Source organism: Ceratotherium simum, chromosome 20 (genome assembly GCF_057802395.1).
Source record: "Ceratotherium simum simum isolate JZ-2026a chromosome 20, ASM5780239v1, whole genome shotgun sequence".
NCBI lineage: Eukaryota > Metazoa > Chordata > Mammalia > Perissodactyla > Rhinocerotidae > Ceratotherium > Ceratotherium simum.
In genome coordinates this window covers 29,185,533-29,204,659 of record NC_141919.1, presented here as the reverse complement: position 1 = coordinate 29,204,659, position 19,127 = coordinate 29,185,533, and the positions used below count along the sequence as shown (strand labels likewise).

The 19,127-nt window shown below is 38.0% G+C and overlaps 1 protein-coding gene across 2 annotated transcripts in view; it reads left to right on the top strand.

Annotated features, from left to right (window-relative positions):
* PTPRD (protein tyrosine phosphatase receptor type D) overlaps positions 1–19,127 on the top strand; it is a 498,410-nt gene that overhangs the window by 466,795 nt on the left and 12,488 nt on the right. For both annotated transcript variants that reach the window (XM_087444573.1, XM_087444574.1), the window contains exons 27-29: positions 16,706–16,991; positions 17,422–17,600; positions 18,211–18,337. In XM_087444573.1, coding sequence (XP_087300699.1) covers positions 16,706–16,991; positions 17,422–17,600; positions 18,211–18,337 — 592 coding nt within the window. The remainder of the gene's footprint in view (positions 1–16,705; positions 16,992–17,421; positions 17,601–18,210; positions 18,338–19,127) is intronic.

Sequence of the window (19,127 nt, the reverse complement as noted above, 5' to 3'; positions counted from 1 at the left end):
AAAAAAAAAAAAAAAAGAATCTGTCCCTATATTTCTTAACATAATGTAAATGACCTTCATTCTACTGTAGATGTGTTACAACTGTAGCCATTCAGACTTCTCAATTTGGATTTGTGCTATTTCTTGCACTTGCAAACCCTTTGCTTCTGATCATGCCATCTACTGGAATCACTTATATTTCTTTCACACACTCACAGTGTTTGTTATATGCCCTAAATCGAGTTGTGCAAAACTCTGAAATTGTTCATCTAAGTAAACAAATGTTCAGTAAGTATTTTTAAACCCTTTGCCTTGATAAGTAGCATTAATAAGGTACATTTGCGTTTCTAAAGTGAGTACAGCTGCAGAGAGAATATTCTGTTGCAGAAATGTATGAAATGACACCAAAATCAGAAGAGAATCCCTTTTGAAATAAAAGGCTACATATATAAACAGTCTCTGCGTTGAAGACAAACTAAGTGATGATAAATTAGGCAAACAAAAAGGCTCTTTTGGGACATAGAATATATCTGGGGAAAAAAAAAAACAAAGTCTTAAGACTCTACTAAGTCCCCAGACCCCCACGTTATCCTATCAGACCTTTCTTTCAGCCTGAATATGACACCTATGAACCTGCAAACTCTGCTTCATCTCCTCTATATTTCTCACTGCTCTGTTCTCATCAGCCTGGTTAGAGGCAATGCACATTTCCTTCACAGGACTGGATGGGAAGAGCAAAACCCAAGTGTAACCCAAAATACAGGTTCTTTTGTCAGTCTATGGAATAAGTAAGAAAGCAAAAAGGCCATTTAATTTCTGCCAGAATTGCTACCTGAATTTTTGCCATTGTCACTTGGTTTCTTTATTTCCTGGTTTGTTTTTCCCTTTTGCATCCATAACTCCCCCCATATTTGTATGTAAGAGGTACAGCTTGGATTACCTTTTTCTATCTGTAATTTCTCACCTCACTGCTGTGGTCTCTGTCCATAAAGAGCAAGGCTAAGTGCGCAGAGCCTCCTCTTGTTCCTGACATATCATCTGTTGCCTGAATACAGATTATCTGAGGATGGTGGTTTTTTGATTACACTATCCTTTAAGACTGAATTCAAGTTGCATACCACAAGTGAGTATAGAAAATAAATATACAGAAGATGCAACCTCAGTAGGTCACTATGGTAAGCCTCTAACTTTTGTCAAGAGCTGGGGTTGTTAGATATTAATGTGGACAAAGGAGGACCGTGGATGGTCTCAAATATGATATGTGTTTCAGACGTGTCTTAGAACCTGTGTAAAAATCAAACTCTCCCTAAAGCAGTTCGTACATCGTAGGGAATTTTAAAATGTAAAGCAATAAATGAAGCTCCTGCATCTTAAAGCTTTCATTATAAGTGTGTGATAATAAAAAGCAACTCTGAATTCCATGACTTGCACTACATATTTGGCTTTCAGGCTAAGAAATGGAAATGGCATATGTAGAAAAATAAGAGATATTAATTGCCTTAAAACTATAGGATCTTGTGCAAATCACTTGCCTGACTGAGTTTCTATTTCTCTAGGAAGGTGGAGAACAATCTGGTCCTTTGCCAAAGGCATCTTCTCTACAAGGGAAAACTGTGTAAAATTTGATAGATTAGATGCTTATTTTCTATGATGATGATGATGGTTAGGAATTTTGGTTTTATGGAAGCCACAATAAGAAATTTTCTCTGATTACCTTTAACTTCAGGCCCAACTTGGGTTCACAGGTGATCAGTCATTCTATACAACTTTACGAAGTCTCAGGTTGTCAAACTTAACCCAACTCTAATTCTAATCAGTTGGGCAGAAAGTCTTGCTCAGTCTAGTTTCACACTCACTACTTACATTTGAAACACCATAACCAATCATGTTACAAACCACAAAAATCCTTTACAACCTATGGTTAACATTTCATCCCTCTTTGGGATGTTTGGAAATGATTGACCTGGCTTCAGACTATTTTCTCTGATATCCTACAGCTTGGAATTTACTAGTTATCTTGGGTCAATCAAACTCAAGCCACTTCTTGCCTTGTAGGACACCATAGTAAAGCCACAGGCTTACCAAAATCTTTTCCAGAATTCAGTAAGAAGCTCTGTTAATGCAGTCCAGTTCCAAGAGCTATGTATGTATGCCTTTGTTGTTGTGTTTATGTTTCCTAAAGGCTTGGGAATAAACACATTTTAAAAATCTGAGATAATAATTCTGCATGGAAGTCATTTTTAGCGTGAATCTTTGTGGCATACGTAATGTACAAAAGTGCGACAATTCCTGAGGTAGTCATCATACCTCTTGCTGAATTTTCTGCCTACATTTCCAAGATTGACAATCAATCATATCAAGTAGCACTCTGGAACTACCACTGATGTCCACAGTTTCTTTTTAAAGCTGCATCACATCACAGTTTGGCTATGACATAAGAAACTTAGGTCCAATCCTAGCTATTGGAACTAGGTTAATGGTTGTAAACAACATCTTCTTTGTTATTTCTTTCCCTTAGGGACCCTACCCTTAGAAAGAGCTTAGGGGGAAAAAAGAGGCTGTTTTTTCTAAACTTTTTTACTTTGGACATTTTCAAACATATCCAAAAGTAGGGAGAATATATAATGAACCCCCAAGGATTCATCACCCAGCTTCAGTTATCAACATTTCAGTGTTTATTAAATGGCAGTTCATTTTCAATTTTTTAAAAGAAACTCATTACATAACTGCCATTCCACATTTGAGATTTTAATAACCTGGGCAGCCTTATCTCAGGTAAATGTCCAATTTCCATGGACATATTTAATATAAAGAGCACTCATTACCACTCTCTCAGCTCCAGGTTAAGTACTCCTGGACTGTATCTCTTATGCCACTGTACTCTGTTACTTGAACTGCTTTTCTAAGTCTAAAGTCTTATGGCATCAAGTCTTAAAGTGATTCCAGACTATCCAAACCACCTCCCTCTTGGGAGAGCTTGTTCTCAAAACTGTCCCAGGAGCAAAGCCATGCAAGAATTCAAAATGGTGTAATGATCTGTGTTGTGTAGGTAAAAAATAATAATAATAATAAAGAGTAGTACATTATTCTTAAATGCCAAATAAAATGGTTTCCATTGTTACTTGGTTGAAGGAGAGACCGGGAGGAGGCTATTAACCAGATTTTTTGGGCACCAGGCCTCATAGGATACTTTACATTAATTATGTCAGGCTTTGTAAGTGTTGAGTCTGGGGCTTGCATTCTAATTATCATTGTGTCTGGTATTAGTGGAAATGTATGCTGCATCCCTGAGAATTATCAGGGTAATAAGCATTGCATTCCCAATGTCTTCCTCCCAATATGAGGTAGATTAAGTCTATAAAGAGAAGCATTTAGTGCCCCCAGAAAGGGAAGCACCATATAGTGTCCCTGATGTTAACAAAAAGTTCATTTTCCTTGAGTGGGTGCCTTACTAAGGAGCAGTTTGCTCATCCCTGATCGCCACATTCCCTCCATTTCCAGAACAGACAGAGAGCAAATAAAACGAGCTATTGCTCTTCTCAAATGCAATATATTTGCTGTTCATATGGTCTCCGTTGGATCCAGCCCTTGGTTTACCCCTCTTTGGGGGGTTCCAGTCCACTAAGGAAGGCAGCTTGTGGTCCCAAAATTGGCCTAGACTCCGTGAGCCAGGCTGTTCCTGTTTCTCTTGGGGAGGTGCTAAAATGAGGCATTGCTTTGAAGAATATCTTCCAGAGGAAATAGCTCTGACTTCAACCAATTTGTGTTCCTCTTCCAGTAGTTAGGGAAAGCAGCTCATCCACAGCTGTGATTGGAGAGCGAGGAAAAGAGTTGGTGTGTCCCTAGAAATTCTCCGCTCTAGACAAACGATTATCTGCACAGCAAAATGATCCCACAACGTGCTAGATTCCGCCGACTGGTGTTGGTTATGACAGCATCTCAGGTTTTCTGTGTGTGTAGTTTGTCAGATAAGATATCCTTGAGTTAATCCTTCAGTAGATTAAATGCCCTGTCAATGACTCAAATGTAGTAATTCATAAGTTTCTTTAATAGAAGGGTAAATTTTCAGATGCCACTCATCATCTATATATTTTAATGCTTATGAATTTTTCCATATAATTATATTTAATACTGTAAACTGTAAGGGCTGTAATTTCCTTTGACCTATGTTGCAGTTAGATACATTACTAGATCAGCGCTCTCAATGAATCATTTTATGCACACGGATTTAGTTAATTGGTTATTTTTTTTCCTGCCTGTGTTTCTATGTAATATACTCTGTAAGGGAAAGGAAATCAGCCTGCTTGCAGCTGAGTCTGGTAAAAGAGCAATTAGGTTCCATCAGAACAAACAGCTGTCAATAACGAGTTCTGAATTAAAATTATTAACAAAGAAAGGAATCTAGACATCTGTAGGAAATGTGAAAATATTTTTATAACCTAGTAGCTGAGAGCTGGACAGGGGTATCACTGAGTTTTCCCAGCTGTACCTGCAGTGTATTTTGAAATATTCCCAGACTGGAAGAACGCTGAAATTCATTGCGTAAGCTAGGCTGCATTTTTTTTTTTTAATGTTGGCTGCCTTCAAACAGTGTGTATTTTGATTTCATGTAATCAGCATGAAAACTTACTATTTCAAACTATTTTGCTGTGCCCCCGGTCATAAATGAAGCTTAAAAATAGTTATGTTTTCTTTGTATTGTGTCTTTCCAATCAGGGTTCTATTGCTTGGGTATTTTTCTTTCCGTCTTTGGAAAAATGCTTTTGGGTTTTATTACATGGTATCTGATTTGCTCGTATCGCTGTTGTTTCTTACAAAGAAAACTTACACAGTAGGCCTCTGGCATCTGAGTTTTATTACAAGATAATTCCATGTATTTGCAGGTATCTGAAGATAGTAAAATATTTGGTCTTTAAAAAAAAATCAAACTTTACATTTTTTAAAGCAAGCTTTGCAGTCTCCCCTTTAAAGCCATTAAAGTTTTAAGTCAGTTCGGTCAAAAAACTTATATGAATGAGAGATCAAGACTTTTTTTTTTAATTTATATGTATGTATATATAAGTGCACATAAATATGCACACATGTGTGGATAATTAGAAATATATTTGGTACACTTTCTTTCCCTCATTTACTTAAAAAAATATTAGGAGTTTCTCTGTATTCTTGTTACTCAAAGTGTGGCCCGTGGACCAGCAGCATCGGCATCACTTTGGAGCTTGTTGGAAATGCACAATCTTGGACTCCACTCTAGACATACTGAATTGGAATCTCTGGGGCAAAGCCCAGGATCTGTGTTTTAACACCACCTACGACTTTGTACAGATCACTTGGGTGGACATGTAATGCATAAATGCCTGGCGGGACATTGAATGGTGACCAATACATAGAAGAGAATCTCATTTTGTGTTTACTGAATTGAATCATTAAATTTTTTTTTTTTTATAATTTTATTTATTTATTTATTTTTTCCCCCAAAGCCCCAGTAGATAGTTGTATGTCATAGCTGCACATCCTTCTAGTTGCTGTATGTGGGACGCGACCTCAGCATGGCCAGAGAAGTGGTGCGTCGGTGCGCGCCTGGGATCCGAACCCGGGCCGCCAGCAGCAGAGCACGCGCACTTAACCACTGAGCCAGGGGGCTGGCCCTGAATCATTGAATATTAACTTTGGTGTCACAGTCTTGTGACTGTGTTTTCCATCTTCTAGTATTACCCTGCGTGAGAGGCAAACCCTATCCTCTCTACTTCCTTTCTCAAACATGACCAGTGTGTCCTTCTAAATACACATCATTCTAGTTCTCATTAAGTAATCATCATGTATGAATACTACACTTACTGAAAGTCATCCATCTGAAACAGAGCTGACATCAATATAACTAGTTAATACATAGCCAGGTACAGGAAGATCTATTTTGACAGTGCTTAAAAATCCACTTAATTCATTTCTCTTTGAGTAGTTGAATAGAGTGGGGGAGGAGGTCTAACATTTCATGAATAAATAACAATTACAGGCACAGCATGTCTCTTTTGGACCAATGTTCTTGCAGCCTAAATTGTTAGAATCATGGACCTTGGATCCATCTGGGGAGCTCTAAGGAAAACTGTCATCTATTTTCAGTAAACCTCCGTTACTAGGAGCATGAGTCTGGGAAAGAGGAGACATGGACCCAAGTCTCAGCTCTGTTAGTAACAGCCACGTGATCTTGGTCAAATTCCTAACCTTGCCTAGGTCTCAGTTTCCTCTTTTAAAAATCTAAGTAAGCAGACAAATTGGAAGTACTGATTCATTAATTCAGAAACCTGTGAGTTTAAGAAGCCAGATCAGGCCCCTGGGGACACCAACACAAAGGCCTGCTGAAGGTCTGCAGGGTGATGTAAATAAGTGAAGCAGGCCCTGTATCAGACAGTAGGTAAATTGATTGTATTGCGACAGATTCTCTCTGCCTTACAAAAGCTTGTAGGAGTCAAACAAAAGGATCAAACAAAACATGGGGCTACCAATTTGTAACCCCTGATTCAGAGCCTTCAAAACCATTGGACCATTTATGTTTAAATGCAGATAATAGCATTTTTAAAAAGCAAAAACACAAAACAAAACCCCCAAAATCTTGCCCTTATGGGAAAACATTGATATGCTTTACAGAACAATCGAAATAAAGCTGCTCACGTTTGAATATCTTCCAGATACCTTCCAATGGCTCTCCTGTTTGTGCTTAACCTGAGTCAGGAGTAATAGCATTTACGTTGCTAATGTAAGCCTGCTGTGTAGACTGAACAGGTTGTACACGTCGTAGTCTACATGGTTGTTACTTACTTTGGGTTGAGTAGTATGCAACCTGTGCAGCTTGACTTGGCAGGCCCGGTTAATGGTTGTATCCACTTTCAAAACATGGATAGTTTTGTGTCATTCTAAACAAAATTTAGAGTATGGACTGAACTGATATGGCCATTTACAAAGAAAATCTCTGTGAAAATGATATAGTTCCTTATACTTTCATAAAAATCATTCAGTTCACCTCATTCAGATTCAAGTCAACTACCAATTATCAGGGCCAGCTGAGTCTGTTTTTGTCTTTGCCTAATAGCCTCCTCTATCCATCTGAAAATAAGACCCACTGTGGCATATTCAGGTGTTCTTTATATAAACATATTAGCCTTCTCATTTATCTTGAACATCATATTTTAAGAATAATAGGGAATGTGTTTGGCAGATAATGTTGAGACAGAGCCAAGATCATACAGAAGTCTTTGGAGGGTTTTTGTTTGAGGCAACATATTTGGGAAAAAAAAAAAAAGTCAGATTAGGCACATGTGGATTTTGGTTTTTGTAGGCTTATTCTTTTTAAGAAATCCTCCTTCACCCATCATGGAAAAATAAAATGCCCTGAGGGAATATGATCTGGGTAGGTCACCCTTGACCTCATAACATTCTAGACTAGGATCCTTATCAGGTCAATCGCTCTGTGCTTAGTCTCTGCTTTTTCTTTGTTGATGAGGTGTGAACTTTCGATCATCAGAGGATGCCACCCAAGAGTGCAATGCACTTTTTCTTTCTAGAGTGTTGAAGGTTCCAGGTCATCTCATCCTAACTTGCGCTTATTCTGACTCGTTACTAAGCAGTCTCCTCTCTATGATATCTATATCTATATCTATGGTATCTATATCCCCCTACTTTCTGAAACGTACTTCTTAAAAGCCAGCACCAGATGGCAGGCCCAAGTTCAGGCTGCAAGGAGCTGCCAACATCACCCAGGCTTCTCCTGAGAATCCATCTCTGGGTAATACTCCCAAGCTAGAGTGAATAGGGTTCCATCTTCTCTCTCTACCTCTTTGGGGCCTCAACTGCTTATTGATCTTTAATATTTTTATAGCAGTAACTTTTTATACATTATTTTATGTTTCTTTTTAATTCCATTATTACATGATTTTGTTGTCCTTGCTAAAAAAAAAAAAATCAGACACTTCAACTAAAGTGACAGTCCCCCCCATACCATCACTGTCACCAATTCCATTCTCCACTAAGAGGTAACTATTTGTATAATTTGTGTATCTTTGCAAGTGGATCAAGTTCTGTGCATCAACATGTGTGCATATAAAAATATCTAGTCTTGCAGACATATAGCCTATGTTTAATAGCCTGGATAAATTCTACTGCATTTCAATGACAATTTATTCAAAACTGTATTTTTTATTTTATAATATATAAAAGTGAATTATGAAGATGAATATTTCTATTAAAGAAATCTCTCTGATTTCTCTGGTCATTCTAGGTAAAAGAGATACCAGAGGCTGTAATACAAAAGACATGGGTCAGTTTTTTGTAGAGAGCCCTAAATATTCTAGAGATGCCCCGTATAGCAGCATATTAAGTTAAATGTTAATTTTTAACAACAAATGAATGAAGAATTTCAAGACGGCAACTGTATCAGGATCACGTCACAGGTTTATCAGGATAGTCATCTGATTAATCTTATAAACCACAGTCACAAAACTCAGTCCATTCTCATAGATGTCCTTTTTTAATATACTTGTAGTTCATAAATGCCATTCTTGTTATAGATGAACTGTAATATCCAATTAAATTACAAGCTGATATATGTACAAAATGCTCACCATGATTTTTGATCCACATTTTACTGTCTTTGCAACCAACTAAATGATCTGTAAAATCTCCTAATTCTATTGTCTTTCTTTGCCAGATCATTGGAGTATCAGTAAAGGGTCAGCATTAAAAGTCCACCAGATTAATCAGAAAAGCCAACTTTTAAGCACATCTCCAGAATGATTTTAGCACAAAATAGCCCCCTTGTGCATCTTAATTTTTTTCCTTTTGCACATTACTACCGTATCACATCATGGGACATTAAGTATATTTCAACTCGTGAGACTAACTCAATCATGTTTTTAGAAATTGAAAACAAATGTTGTAACTGGGTGAATGATAATATTGAAGTAATAACAATTTCCTAGTAGGCGTACTTGCTTAATGGATTGCATGGTCTTTCAGCTTGTAAACAGTGAATTGTCTATCACTCACTGAAATTGTTTTTTTTTAAAGGCAAAAGTTTGGCAATAATTTGGTTTGCTTTAGTGCAATCATTGTCCTCATTGGAAGGTAACTTAGAAAGTTGGTTTTACTTCAGGGAAAACAGGGACCAACCTAATGCTAGACTTGATTTAAAAGTGCTTTCCTCTTCGTTTTTTGCTGGAATTTTCTGGAAAATGATAAATATACTGAATTGTGCTGGCCTCAGCCTGAAGCACAGGGTTATGCACTCTTTTTTCTTTTTCCAAGATATTTAGAAAAATCTGTCTCTGTGCTTGGCAACTACTCCGACAGAAAACAGATAAAAATAAGGGTGGTTTATCAGTTTTGCTGTTCTTATCATGTTTCAGGTTGAAGGCTGTTGAAATGATGAAAAACAAACAACACTAAATAGGGTTCCGTCATTATCTCTGCTCTGGGGAGCTGAGTTTTTCAGGATCAAAGAAAAATGCGTTTGCTTTTAGAACTACAATCCTTCATTTTGAGAGGTGCACTGCACTCAGATACTGATGGGGGAAAAAAGAGTAAATTGGAAAAAGAAGTAAAATATGTGCTGCTGTGGGAACTTGGAAATTCGCACAAAAGTAGGCTGGCATACTTTTAGAAGCTCTGAATTTTCAACGTTCAATTTCTTAAGAAACAAGTAGTGCCTGGGGTTTGTTATTTCTGAGCAACTGGAGTAAAGCATAAACACAGGTTGTTTTCATCTCCTCAACCTATAAGAATTGCCTTTATCTCTATAAACATGGATCAAAGGAATATTCCCATGCTGGGGGCTTTGGGGAATGTTCTGGTATATGTCATTGATCCAGGAAAGAGCTTAATATTTTTAAACTTATATTTTTAAATTTTGCCACTCAAATTGAGCACCTTCAATGTCCCTGGCATAGTTAGTGTCATAGGAAATTGCCAAATGCCGTAGAGACATGGAAGTTGTAGTCCTTCTCCTCGAGGAGATTGTCAGCTGGCATAGGGATAATAACCAGAAAACACAAAGTAAAGCAGTTGCTAATAAAGAGGTGTAAACTGTCACAGGGATCCAAGAAGGAGTAAACCAAGGGAGAGTCTTAATCAAGGATGCAGCATGTGAGATGAGTCTTGAAAGAAGGTAGATATCAACAGGTGAACATGATAAGGAGGAGGAAGGACCTGCATAAGCAAAGGCCCAGAGGTGGAAAAGCTTAAAATATGTTTAAGTTACTGAGAACTGAAGGAAAGCTATGACCCTTGTGATAAGAGTAGTACCTGAGAGCCATGCAGTTTTAATGGTGAGACCAGTGCCTAAGACACATACAGATGAAGTTTTTGAACCTCTGAGTTAAAGAAAAGGTACTTTGCCCCAACAAGTACCTGGGGGCAAAATTGCTGTTAAAAGACCAAAAATCAGACCTTCAAAATACAAAGGAAGACCATGAAGCAATATATTTAGAGTTTGAGGAGATAATATTGGAGTCCAGTAATCATGCACATAATCAAGTTGTTGGTCCTAAGTAAAGGCAAATCAACACAGAATTTCTCAGATACACAAGGCATCAGAAATAATACCATCCATGCATATTTTATATGAAACATTATTCAAAGACGTATTCCAGCAAACCCATAGATGTATCAAAATAAAGAACTCAAGAATAGATGAACCATGTCATGAAGGTAAACTATGAACAAGTAAAACAGAATTATTTTAAATAATTGCTGTTAATATGGGTATACATTTAATAAAAATGTTATAAACAGTCCTTAAAATGGAAAATAAATATGTGGAACATGCCCTTTTTCCCTAACTGTCTTCCAGCCACCCTGGCTATCTTTTAGTTACTGAAATATGCTAAGTATTTTCCATTCCAGGGCCTTTTCCTGGAATATTCTCTGTCCTCTAAACTTTTCCACCCAACCATTCCTTTTCCTTTAGGTATTATAATAGTCCATTAGAGCTGCCGTAACAAAGTACCACAGACGGGGTGCCTTAAACAATAGACATTTATTTTCTCACAGTTCAGGAGGCCAGAAGTCCAAGATGAAGGTGCTATCAGGATTGGTTTCTGATGAGACCTCTCTTCTTGGCTTAAGATGGCCGCCTTTCAGCTGTGTCCTCACATGGCCTTTCCTCTGTCCGTGGGCACAGAAAGAGAGCTCTCTGGTGTCTCTTCCTATTCTTATAAAGTCATCAGTTCTACTGGATTAGGGCCCTACCATTATGACCTCCTTAATTACCTCCCTAAAGACCTTATCTCTGAATACAGTCACATTGGGATTAGGGCTCCACGTGAATCTTGAGGGGACACAATGCAGTCCATAATGAGTATCAATTTAAATGAGACTTCCTCAAAGGTGCTCTGCTAGTATCCTGCACATTTACCTCACAGCAGTTGTTGAGATTTATAATTATGTATTCATATGATCTTTTAATATCTGATTCCCCCACTAAACTGTAAGCTCCGTGAGGAAAGGGTCATGTTTGTTTTGCTCACCACTTCCCTGATGTCTTAGCACATGGTAGGCACTCAGTAAACATTTGTGGGTTAATAGCCTGTGGAGTCTTATGGAAGAGTATATAACAAATATGGATGAAGAATAAAGTAATGAGCACTTTCCTGCCTGCTCCTGGGTGGTGGGAATGGATGAATTAGGATAGTCAGTGTGTGCTGGTAATGTGTAACAACCAGCTCTCGGGGAGGGGTCAGGGGAGGGGGGCAGGGGAGTAGTATTTGGCAATTACCTTGGTGTAAGTACTCCCATGGCTGATTTCAAGCTACAAATGTGACGTCAACGAAAGCAAAGCTGGGGGGAGAGACTCAGTAGCACACCATTATATAATATTTTCACCTCAAGAGCATAAATGTAAAATAATGAAGAAGCAAAGTGTTTTGAGTATTACCTTTATTTGTAATATATTTATTAAGTGAAATTTATGAGAATTTAACAATTGGCTTTTGCCAGCTCCCACACCCATTGATGGGTAGTTGAATAAAATTATAGAGGTTGAATGCACAGAAATTTATAATTTATTATTGTGCAGGGCAAGAGGCCAAAACAGTCCATGCTGATTCTTAAATTATTGACCTAAATGTCAAGGAAAGAGAGTGAGAGTGGGAAGAGCAGATTTGAGCGGAGAAGATGCTGATTAATCTTGGAATCTGTTTATTTTTAGAGAAACTTGAGGGCAGTTTGAAATATTGGTTTCCACTTGTGCTCAAAGAAAGGGCTATCACTTTAGGGATCATTTGTTTGAAGATTATTGCTGAACCATGAAGGGGAATGAGAGAAAGGAGGACAGAACTTTGGGGACATTATCCACAGTTTGGGGGCTGGCAGAGGTATGTAAATTAGAGAAAGAGATACAGATGGAAAAATCCAGAGAGGCGGGAGGATAATCAGCACAGAGATCAAATGAAAAAAACATTACTTACTGAGGCACAATCTAAAGGGATGCTGGTAGGTTTCTGAAGATGACATTTAGAGCTCATCTTTGATTCTGGTTTCCAACTTGATGGAAATTTTACTGTCATGGAGTCAATGGAACTATTGCACATGAGTCATAGTTCTTTTTTGCTGATTTCATGTGCTACATGTTTCAGGTTATTTTGTGTTTGAGATCATTGTAAAATCTCCTCCCTTCCTACCATCAACCCCAAGGAGGGTATCTGATATGTCCCATGTTCCCTCAATCAGTGTCATAGAAATGAAGGAAGAAAGGCTTTTCAAGGAACCTGCATTAGGGATAATTAAACACTACTAAAGGACTGTTACAGAGGGGTGGGATGCAGGAAACCCATCATATTTGGCAATTGTTGCCGACCCAAATGGCAGAAAGCAGGGTAAGTAATGGTGATGCCGTGAAGTGTGGTGCTAAAGTTTAGCCTCTCAGAACCTGTGTTTGAGCCCCTGCTTGGCCATTTACCATTGGCCGTGTGACTTCAGGGCAGTTCCCAAAGGTTATGAATCACAGAAGGGAAAGGAAATGGACAGATTTGCCGAGTGCCTCCTGGGCACCAAGCATTGTGGTGGGAAGGCGCTTTCCTCATTTCCCATGACAATACACGTGAAAGCAGAAAGTTCCTCAAACATAAGGTATTATTTATTACAAATATGAGGAGAAAAGGGAGAACAGCTTGAGGGGGTAGATTTAAGCAAGGTTTGGAAAGCCTAACCTCAAATGATCCAGCAGCGATTCTATCATATTTTCCCAGCGTTCACATTGCCTGTTCTTTGTCGTCAGCTTCAGGAGTAGAATTTTAAAATAGAGTTTGTACATATAAACTAACTGCCTCTTCCTTTATGTTTGCAAAACACTCGGTACTTTTAATACCGCCTTAGGACTTACTAGATAATTAACTACAGTTAATTATCACTGTCACAATTTAGGAAAAATGGGAAAACAAGAAAGAAGTTAAGTGACTTTCTCAAGGACACACAGCCATTGGCATCTGGAAAAAGTATCTTGAATCTCATGGTCTTGCTTCAAGCTAAGAGATACCTCTAACGTTTAAAACCTCCAAGCACTCTTCATCCTACAGAAGGGGCAACACATAAGTTCCAAGGGTCACCTCCTTCATTATCTTCCATATAAAGAGCAAGATTGGGCAGTTAACAATATTTTGTGTTTGGGGGAAAAAAACAGGTTTTGCACAAGTCATAGCCTCTCTTCTTTTTTTTCTCCTCTTCTCACAATTCATGATTTAGACTCGGGCACATATTTGTTTTTTCTTCTCTCCCTGATTTTTTGGGAAAAAAATGCATTATTTTTGTATTATTACCACAATGAAGAGGTTGATATTGTTTGGATCTAGAGTTATTCCTACCAGTTTTGCAAGATTCTGTGATATCTTTCTGCTAGAGTATAGAATTGTGCATCATCCAGACATTCAGAATGGTCCCTAATACGTATTTTTAGAAAATATTCCTGCCATTATGTAGAATTGACTTGATATGTAGGGCTCAGTTATAAGCTTACAGTGTGGTTTCCACTCAGAAGAATTGCATGAAGTTGTATCCAGTTAGAAGCAATACACAATTAGGATGAAGACAATTTAGAAAGATAACACGGAAAAAGAAAGAAAGATATTACTCATAGTCTTAGAACCTGCCAAATGTGGGGGCTGCCTCCCTTTCCCGGGTGGTGTCTTACTTAGTTTCTTTTCATTGCAACGTGATGGCGTAACAGGGACTAAGACATGGAGACTACTCAAAGCATTTTCCTGTCTTCCTGTTCCCTATCAACCACTTTGTGGAGCAATCTTCAGGTATTCTCTGCATAGTTCTGAACTTTTATCAAATGTGGGATTTCTTTTGCTGACTGAAGAGTCCCGCTCCCTCAGTAGGCTTACCGAACCTCGATGGGCTGCTCATTACGTAAGACCTCTCATAACAATCACTAATTCATTCACTTACTTCACAAACATTATTGAACACTACATGCTTGGGGAAGGCACACAAAGATAATAGAAAATGCAGTTGCTGCTCTCAAGATATGCTCTATTATTTGTGGATGACAGTCCTACCAGACTAATTAAGAGTACGATGTGACTGGGATTATAGTAGAGTGGTATTTAAGACACCAAGGAATCTGGGACAGAGGGTGATCCTGCCTGGGGAGTGAAGGAGTAAGAAGGTGGGGAGTGTCAGGGAAAACTTGCCATCTCACAGGTTTACTTAGTAGAACAAACTAAATAAAATGGGACTTTGTGGATCTCAGTGCATCAAGTTTCTAATTGTTTGGGGCTGAGGAATGTGCTATCATTTCTAAGACTCTGTCCCCGGAAGGCTTTTGCATTACATCTTAATGTCATGTCATTTTGTGGTTTAAACCTTGAATGGAGTCTTAGAATTAGTATCCAGAGGCTCTCTGACTGGATACTGACAGTCATTTTTTTATGTCTGGCAAGACATAAAAAAGTAAGCAATTTTTAAATAGTAGTTATATCATATTCCCACTTAACCTGGTCTGCAAACCTCCGGGCTCCAGTACAGAAGCTGGATTTGCTCTGTACTGCTCAGTAGTTAACTAAAGGTATTATTTTGTTACAAAATGCTCACTTATCACCTTGCAGCCACTTGGCACTAGAGAGAAATTGCCATTTCATTTGAGTCAGGCACCCTAGTGCTCATTAAACTCATTCATTTAGAGTTCTGGTACATTCCTTGCACAAGTGCCTCACTAAGCCTATGAAAAGTTTCATGTGTAGCTCCCAGAGCCAGCAGTATGATTACAAAAGCTATTCCTTCTCTTTTGCTATTCCAGCTGCCTGAATGCCCCATCCTTCCTGTCCTGGTTCAAATGCCACATCATCCACAAAACCAAAACCTCCTATTTTTTCTTGTATTATAAATAGTTATGTAAAGTATTATCTTCACTGATAGACTCTGAGCTCTTTAAAGGTAGGATCTAAGTCATCTTTAATGTTGTGTCCCCTGTGTTACTTAGCAAAGTACTTCATTGTCCATTAAATGGAGAGGCAGATATATTAATGAACAGATGGACAAGTAAATGAACACATAGATATACAAATGACAGGAAACTGTGTCATGTGGAGAGTGAAGGAGGCTGTCTGTGCTTGGTGTCTAAAGTGGTGATATATACCTAATCCTGTTGATTACGTGTTTCCCAGACAGGTAAACATCCATGATCAGGAGGAGAAAAACATTTTGGATTCAACCATACTTGACACATAAATGAACATGGCCTAAAGGGTTTGATAAAATGAGAGATAAACAAGGCTTACCTTGAAATTTAAGAACACAGATGTGTTGTTTTGTTAGTATTCTTTTCAACACTCGAGGAAATTCCAGTGCTTCAGCCCCTCCTCTCTCTAATCCAGTTCAGTAAATTAGATTGTCTCCTTGGAACGACAGGTCTTGTCTTTGTGCTTTGTTGACTCTCTCACCTCCTCTGCTTTGAATCAGTTTCTACCAACTGGAAAATGACCCATGAGTCCAAAAGTAATGGAGTTTAAAAAATGTCTCAGAGCTTCTTCAGTAACAAAGAGGCTTTTATTTTCCCACACAGAATACTTGAATTGCACCTGGAATTTCAAACTACATTCAACTCTAGAAGAAAAGAGAGTAGAAACAAGACACACACCCACATGTGTGATTGCTTTTCATTAAGAATTTCTTTCCGTTGAGAATACCCTGCACTATTTTTAGTGTGGAATAACATTTTAATATTTTAATTATACGTTTCCCACTAGGTTGGTCTTAGAACTTCCTTGCTGAGTTTTAGAATATGAAATGTTTCAAGTTGAGTGATTTACTATTTTTTTTTTGGTAAATTGAACTAAAATAGACTGAGAAGGTTAAAAGATATAGCCTTGTTAGATCTTGACCAATTTTTTAAGTGTCTTCTAATATAAACAGCCCAAATGTTTGTGATTCTTTTCATAATGGTTTGAAAATACTGTCTACTTTGTGTCTTGTGATCAAGGAGCATAGTAATTACAGATTTAATATTTTTACGCTTTGAAACCAAACTAATTTTACTTGGTATTTTGTTCCCTACCCTCTGGTTATAGTGATTTGATCATACTTTTGGCTTTAGAGTGCTCTAAAATCATCACAATAGCTATTTGAGTAGAATTAATGGGTTTAAAACCTAGCTAATAAGAATAATGAAAAGAATTTGATTACGTGTTGGTGTCCTCATAGATTTATTTGTACTTTTCTTTTCTCTTTGTTTTCCTTGTAGTGCGGGAGTTGGCCGGACTGGTTGTTTCATCGTAATAGATGCCATGCTAGAAAGAATAAAGCATGAAAAAACTGTAGATATTTATGGCCATGTAACTTTAATGAGAGCCCAGAGGAATTACATGGTACAAACAGAAGACCAGTACATCTTTATCCACGATGCACTGTTAGAAGCAGTGACTTGTGGAAATACCGAAGTGCCAGCTAGAAACTTGTATGCCTATATTCAGAAGCTGACACAAATAGAAACGGGAGAGAATGTCACAGGAATGGAGCTCGAATTTAAGGTATGATATTGAATGTGATGGGATGATTCAGGAGCAAGTCATTCTGCAATTGTCTTTAAGTAGTGGCTTCACTTTCTTAACCTTTCAAATTCATGAAGTTACAAGATTCACCTGACCTTCTCCTAGGGTGTCTGACTATAAAACGCTTTCTTCCTCTTTCCCTTTTCCATCCTTTGCTTCCTAACAATACCTTGATCTCTTTTGTACCCTAATTTAAATTAAGAGATCATACTCTCAGAATTTAATATTTAAAAATTCCATAGGTGATGTGGAGTCACTAGGTAGAAGTGAAAATCAGTGCTGTTTGAAGAGTCATTTGCTTTAAAGTAAACAAAACCTTCGTATCTAAAGAGGAAATCTTGGGTACATTGCATTCAAATCATAGGCTAAAATTATCTTTGTCAGATTTTTCTTTTCTTCTATTCAACAGCGTCTAGCCAGCTCTAAAGCTCACACCTCAAGATTCATCAGTGCCAATCTTCCATGTAATAAATTCAAAAATCGCCTTGTTAATATTATGCCATATGAATCCACAAGGGTATGCCTGCAGCCTATCCGAGGAGTGGAAGGATCTGATTACATCAATGCCAGTTTTATTGATGGATACAGGTGTGTACTCTTGCTCCCCTGACAGTCCAAAGCCTTGCTATTTACATGTGCCCTAGTTGCATAGCCAGAATGAATTTCATCTCAATTCAAAACATTTTCTTTCTGCATAGGTCAGCATTCAGTCCCTTGGTGTTTTGTTTTTTATTATTTTGGATAAGCATAAGAAGAAGCATTCATGGAGTTTTGAATACGGCCATCTGCACTCTTTTTTTAGATTTAGATGTGGAAGGAGTTAATAAAGAAGCTGTTTTGCACCGTATTTCATAAATTTAATAGATTGTGTGAGAGTCATTTCTACAAAAGGAAGCTGCACAACTCAGTGTTGAAGTGATTTGTATGACACACGAAATTGAGCTCTTAGCATTGCACTAAAACTGAAATAATAGTGCTAAAGACATACATCATAATATTAACAACACAATTTCTTTTACAAAGTCCCCCAAATATATTAAATGTTCATATTTGATTACACAGTCTCAATGCGAGTTTACTGCCATCGCGTTAATATGTTTTCAGTTTTTATTACCAGATTTGATGTTTACATATCAAGCACCAACCTTTGCATGTTCTCTGATTACTTTAACATGCTGTGTCATTCTCTGTAATTCAGACAACAGAAAGCCTACATCGCTACCCAGGGGCCCTTGGCAGAGACCACCGAAGACTTTTGGCGGATGCTCTGGGAACACAATTCCACCATCGTAGTGATGCTCACCAAGCTTCGTGAGATGGGCAGAGTGAGTGTCTCCTCATAAGATAGTCAATCCATGGAGAAAAGAGGATTTCATTGTCATAACCCAAGTGCCAGTGTCATTTCTTTGAAGTGAAGGTTGCTCCTGAAACATTCCGGGTCATTCATTACTCTGTGTTGGTTTTTAACTTGCCAAACCATATCAAGTTCTTCAACTTGTGTGTTTTGAAGAAAGATCTAGTACTTTGTTTCCAGTGAAGCACAACTGTAGAAAGAAATAAGTAAGCAGATGCCCCTGTTTGACTTATGCCCTGACTCAGCATATTCTTATTTCCTTTTGCCCTGGACAAGCTGGAGTTTCATGAGCAAAAGTGCCACCATTTCTCTATGTGCAGGAACTTGGCATTCTTTCATCCCTGAAGCAAATTCTTACTTGCCCACCTTCTACCCTCATTGAATAAAATGTTGGAAAGTTACATGATTTTTCTAAGAATATAATCTGGTAATCTCAGATCTACTTTTAAAAAATGTTTATTCTGAAAAATACATAAAATACTATTAGAGACACCTAAGGACCTACCACTTAGACTCAACAGATACAAGCATTTTGCCAAATTTCCTTGAGATATTTTCTGTCTTTCTTCCTTGTATCAATTTAATGGTAGAGAGGCATCTAAAGCCCAGCTTCTAGAACCCACAGAGAGAGCAAACAATACCAAACTAGGAAAGTAACTTAATTATTCTGATTTGGCCGTTGACTCTGCAAGACTTAGCCAAGTCATTGAAACTGCCTGGGCTTCAGTTTCCTCAGCTGACAAGGGAGGTTAGACCAGATC